The sequence below is a fragment of the Octopus bimaculoides genome, chromosome 19, assembly GCF_001194135.2.
Source record: "Octopus bimaculoides isolate UCB-OBI-ISO-001 chromosome 19, ASM119413v2, whole genome shotgun sequence".
Classification (NCBI taxonomy): domain Eukaryota; kingdom Metazoa; phylum Mollusca; class Cephalopoda; order Octopoda; family Octopodidae; genus Octopus; species Octopus bimaculoides.
Genome location: NC_068999.1, coordinates 11508467 through 11513606, shown reverse-complemented (window position 1 = coordinate 11513606; position 5140 = coordinate 11508467). Strand labels below are relative to the sequence as shown.

Here is a 5140-nt window from a genome sequence, read left to right as displayed (position 1 = left end):
TTTTTTTTTTTTTTTTTTTTGTTATTTTTGTTTCTTTGTTTCCCCGATCGAATTGTGATCTGCTTTGAATCTGGTTATTATTCCGCTAGGAGTGTATCAAAATGCAATATCATCTAAGCAAAATCTATCAAAGACTAATGGATACCTGCTCCAGGTGGTTATGTAATCTAATACTGGTCACTCATAGTCCAGTGGTCAGCCATTAAATTATTTCAATAATGAGTTTCCCCTTGAAAACCGTGTGTAGTCATCCAGTAGTATTAAGACTGTCTTTGACACTTCATATTCTTTTCTGCTGTAGGCACAAGGCCAGAAAGTTTTTGGAAGGGAACCCGTCGATTAGATCGACTCCAGCACGCAACTGGTACTTGATTTATCGAACCCGAAAGGACGAAGGGCAAAGTCGACCTCGGCGGAATTTGAACTCAGAACGTTAAGACATACGAAATACCGCTAAGCATTTCGCCCGGCGTGCTATCGTTTCTGCTAGCTCGATGCCTTAAAGACAGTCTTAATATTACCGGAGATTTCAGGCAGCGAGCTGGCAGAAATGTTAGCTCACCGAACGAAATGCTTAGCGGTATTTCGTCTGCCGTTACGTTCTGAGTTCAAATTCCGCCGAGGTCGACTTTGCCTTTCATTCTTTCGGAGTCGATACATTAAGTACCAGTTGCGTACTGGTTCGACCTAATCAACTAGCCCCTTCTCCAAAAATTTCGGGCCTTGTGCCTAGAGTAGAAAAGAATATTACTAGAGAATCATCGGCTCAAAGTTCTTCGAAGGAGGATAGTATCCTTTCAACACAAATAGAAGTTTATTAAATTCTGTTAAGGAACGGTCAAGCTGGTTAAGAAAGCACAAAATGAGAAAATGGGAAATGATGCGTAAAGCAATTCAACCACATAAACGATAGAAATCCTTAATGTGGTGAAGGCCCTTGAGAGGATGCCAAATACCAGGAGCTGGTAGAGCAGTGTAGAAATCAGGGCTAACATACGTGTTGCGTGGCAAGTTAAGTGGTCTGTTTTGTAGGGTTTTTTTCTGTTCAGCTGTTATAAGTTTCAGGTTCCTGGTGAAATGAAGGGGAAGACCATAAATTCTGTGAATGACCTTGCAGAGAACGACACTCGTGATTTAAAAATTTTTTTTTTTCACAAGAAAGGGAAAACCTGTAATCTGCTGCAATTGGGCGATGGAAATATAAAGCTGAAAAAACCGAGTTCCCTCGAATCCCCGGAAATATCAGTTATAATGCTTTCTAAACCATCCGTGAGATGTATCGTGGACCAAAGAACTCTCTTCTTAGATATATCAGCTGCCGGTGTATTCTGGTGCCACACAGAATAGATTACACAACCTGACATGTACCTATTAATTATATGGCAATAAAGATGAAGAAATCTTAAAGGTCTAACCGTGACCATTACATATTTTGCTCGGACATTGTGTGCTCAAAACTAATTTGTTCAATATTTCCTTCTTGTTTTAAGCGTGAGGTTTCATTTACTTTCACTTTTTTGTTTTTAATAAAAGTTAATAAATACTATTGGAATAAGATTTAGTTCCTCTTGCTAATTGAGATACAACCGATAATTGCTAACTCTGTTTCGGTCCTCCCTCCGATACAACTGCACGTCGCATAAGGCGGTAACGATCTTTTTCAAATGCATGGCAATTATTTCGCTTCTCTTATCTAGAAAAACCATGTTGCATATTTAAAAGAAAAAAAAAAGTAGCAATAATAGATCTTATTTAAGAACCAGTCTGTGGGCGGAAACTTTATAATGGTGCATTAACCATCTAACATCGTTTGTCGCTACAGTGTAATATCTCGCAGTTCAGAGATATAATTTTGAAGGAGTATGCTTAAGATTTTTATCCATCGTGGGACCATTAAGTGGTTACCAATAACGAATTACCGTCAACTCAACCAACTATATCTATTATACCATTCGCAACAAATTTTAAGCATTGTGGCAAAAAGGAAATCGTTATTAACATTAGAATTATTAAGATAATATTGGGCGGTATACGTGAAATCATCAGAGCGTGTGAACAAAATGGCATGTCGTCATTAGGCCGCGTTCCTCTCAATTTCTATTGCAAATCCTTCAGGGAATGGCATTAAATTTTGTCGATACGATGGACAATAAAATAAGTATTACAAGGGAATATAATATCGCTCATAACACTCCCATAAAGAGTAAATACATGCTATTGTGCTTTGAAAAAAATGATCATAGCGATATAATTTGAGTATGTTAGACAGCAGAATCGGAAAGAGAGCGCCAAGAAATCGGTGGGACGCTGATCAAAATTACTCTATTAATACCTGTATTTTCCTTCAGTTTTCAGTTAAAATCTTACCAATATTATGTTGCCTTAGCTCTATGTGATCCAAAAGTTTTCAGATATATGATTAGGCATATATATATATATATATATATATATATATATATATAAATCAAGGGTAAAAAACGAGAAAACGGAGATTGTCAAAACATAACAAGCAACAAAATGACGATAGCACAACAACGGCAAACAGTACAAAACAAGATACACAGATCATTTGCGGCCTATTCCTTTCTTCAGTCCGAGTCTGTAATGTACACGCAGTTTTGCCCAATCCTCTTCGATACTCCTTGAAACCAGTCACAGTTTAGGGAGTTGCATTATCAAACGTGTTTCCTTATACAAAACGTTAAGGTGAATGTTATAGTGCTAAAAACGGCAGAAGGTAGAAACTTCTTCAATGCGTGAGCCGTAGCACTGCACAAACATATTTCACGTTATTTATATTCTTTTATTCCTTTACTTGTTTCACTCATTTGACTGCGGCTATGCTGGAGCATCGACTCGATTGTTTAAGGTTTCAGACAAAATCTTCCGCTGTAGCCTTTATTGTCATTTTCTTTTTTTTCTTTTGCGTTCCTACAGGAGTAGGAAATATAGGCACAGGAGTGGCTGTGTGGTAAGTAGCTTGCTTACCAACCACATGGTTCCGGGTTCAGTCGCACTGCGTGGCACCTTGGGCAAATGTCTTCCACTATAGCCTCAGGCCGACCAAAGCCTTCTGAGGGGATTTGGTAGGCGGAAACTGAAAGAAGCCCGTCGTATATAAGTACATATATATGTATGTGTGTGTATATGTTTGTGTGTATATGTTTGTGTGTCTGTGTTTGTCCCCTCCAACATCACTTGACAACCGATGCTGGTGTGTTTACGTCCCCGTAACTTAGCGTTTCGGCAAAGAGACCGATAGAATAAGTACTAGGCTTCCAAAGAATAAGTCCTGGGGGTCGATTTGCTCGACTAAAAAAGGCATTGCTCCAGCATGGCTACAGTCAAATGACTGAAACAAGTAAAAGAGTAAAATAGACTACAAAATACCCACATATAGCTTGTTTTACCGTATATCATGACGTATGTTTTTGACACTCGCTTATATATTCGGTTACTACTTTGCATATGGGTTCTATTTTTTTTTGTAATCATTAGCATTAAAAAGGGGCAGATTATAATCAGACACGTTGGAGCGTTGGACAAAATATCATGTTTGATTTCTTCTATCATATTACGTTGCGAGTTGAATTCCGGTCGAGGTCAATATTCCCATCATTTATTCCGGGGTTTGATGAAATAATGTAATATTCAAGTAGTGTTTGTTTTAATGATGAATATTTATCTCCAAAAGCTATGGCCTCGCGCTGAGAGAATCATTAACACATGTGACAAAATAATCAATCGCATTACTTCCATCTCCCTACGTTATGATAGCGATCATACGTAGATCAACTTTGCCTATTAAGGCGGTGAGCTGGCAGAAACATTGGCACGCCGGGCGAAATCCTTAGCGGTATTTCGTTTGTCTTTACGTTCTGAGTTCAAATTCCGCCGATGTTGACCTTGCCTTCAATCCTTTCCAGGTCGATAAGTTAAGTAGCGATTGCGCAGTGGGATCGACGTAATCGACTAGTTCCCTCCCACAAAATTATTATTATTATTATTATTATTATTATTATTGTTATTATTATTATTATTATTATTATTATTATTATTATTATTATTATTATTATTATTATTATTATCTTGTTCAGTAGACACCAGAATCAGCAAATAAAGAAAAAGAAATTGTGAGGGTGGATTATAGTATCTAAATTTGTAACAGTAACTTCCTGGCTCAAATACCCCTGAAATCGACTTCAGTTTTCTTCATTGTGGGTTAACCAGCAACCTTGCGCATACATTATTGTGATACTAGTGTTACTGTCTCAGATAACGATGCAATCGATGTTTATGTTAGCGATGATTAATTGAAGATATTCCTAGCTGAGAAGAACTACGAGAGAATGTAATCCAACCATGTCCACTCCGTTTGATCTTCATCAGAGTTATATGGTACGGCTGACTATGCTACTAATTACAGTCTTTTTTTTTTCTCATCGTTTAGGCAAAGGGATGAGATTAAAAGAAGTCACCTGGTTTCCCTTTCAAGTGTTTCCTTCCTTAAAACATTTGAAATGTAACAGTAATATAAAGTGAGACATTCAACAGACTATGTTCAGGCCCCATATTTGTTTTGGCAAAGAGCCGCTAAAAAAATATCATTATTACGACATAATTTAAGAAAAGGAAAAAAAAAAAAAAAACAGCGGAAAACTAGGAAACTTGGTGGATTTTACACATCAGCTAACACCATGTTTCGGCCACTTATATCAAAGAGAAGAGGATATCAATTTTCAAGTTAAATAGCTGAACATTATAAATCAATATATCCTGTTTCTAAACAATAATTATTATGATACAACAAAACGTATCGATTTCCTTATGAAAATTTTATATCGTTCATCAAATGGACGATTGATTATCTTTTTTTTTTGTCTTCGTCTTTGTTTAACCTTTCAAGTGTTTTCCTATTGCTTTCTACTTAAAGCTTTTTTGTTAGACATTTTTATCTAGATTCGTCGCTTTTAAAACCTCTCCCTAGAGTCACCTCTCATGTTACACACTAGCAATTTATCCTTCATATAATATGAACCGCACTAATGGGAAAAAAATACGAGAGTGAAAATGACCCAATTTCACCTATTTTCATAAATATCATAACAGCAAAGAGAAAACAATTTGTTATTTCATGTAG

General features: G+C 36.7%; 1 protein-coding gene across 1 annotated transcript in view; it reads right to left on the bottom strand.

Moving 5' to 3' along the window:
- Nucleotides 1-5140, bottom strand: part of LOC128250156 (probable serine/threonine-protein kinase clkA) — a gene marked incomplete at its 3' end in the record, with an annotated part of 265160 nt that overhangs the window by 155894 nt on the left and 104126 nt on the right. The window contains 1 exon segment of the mRNA XM_052974897.1: nt 3988-4088. Within this exon segment, the coding sequence (XP_052830857.1) occupies nt 3988-4088 (101 nt within the window).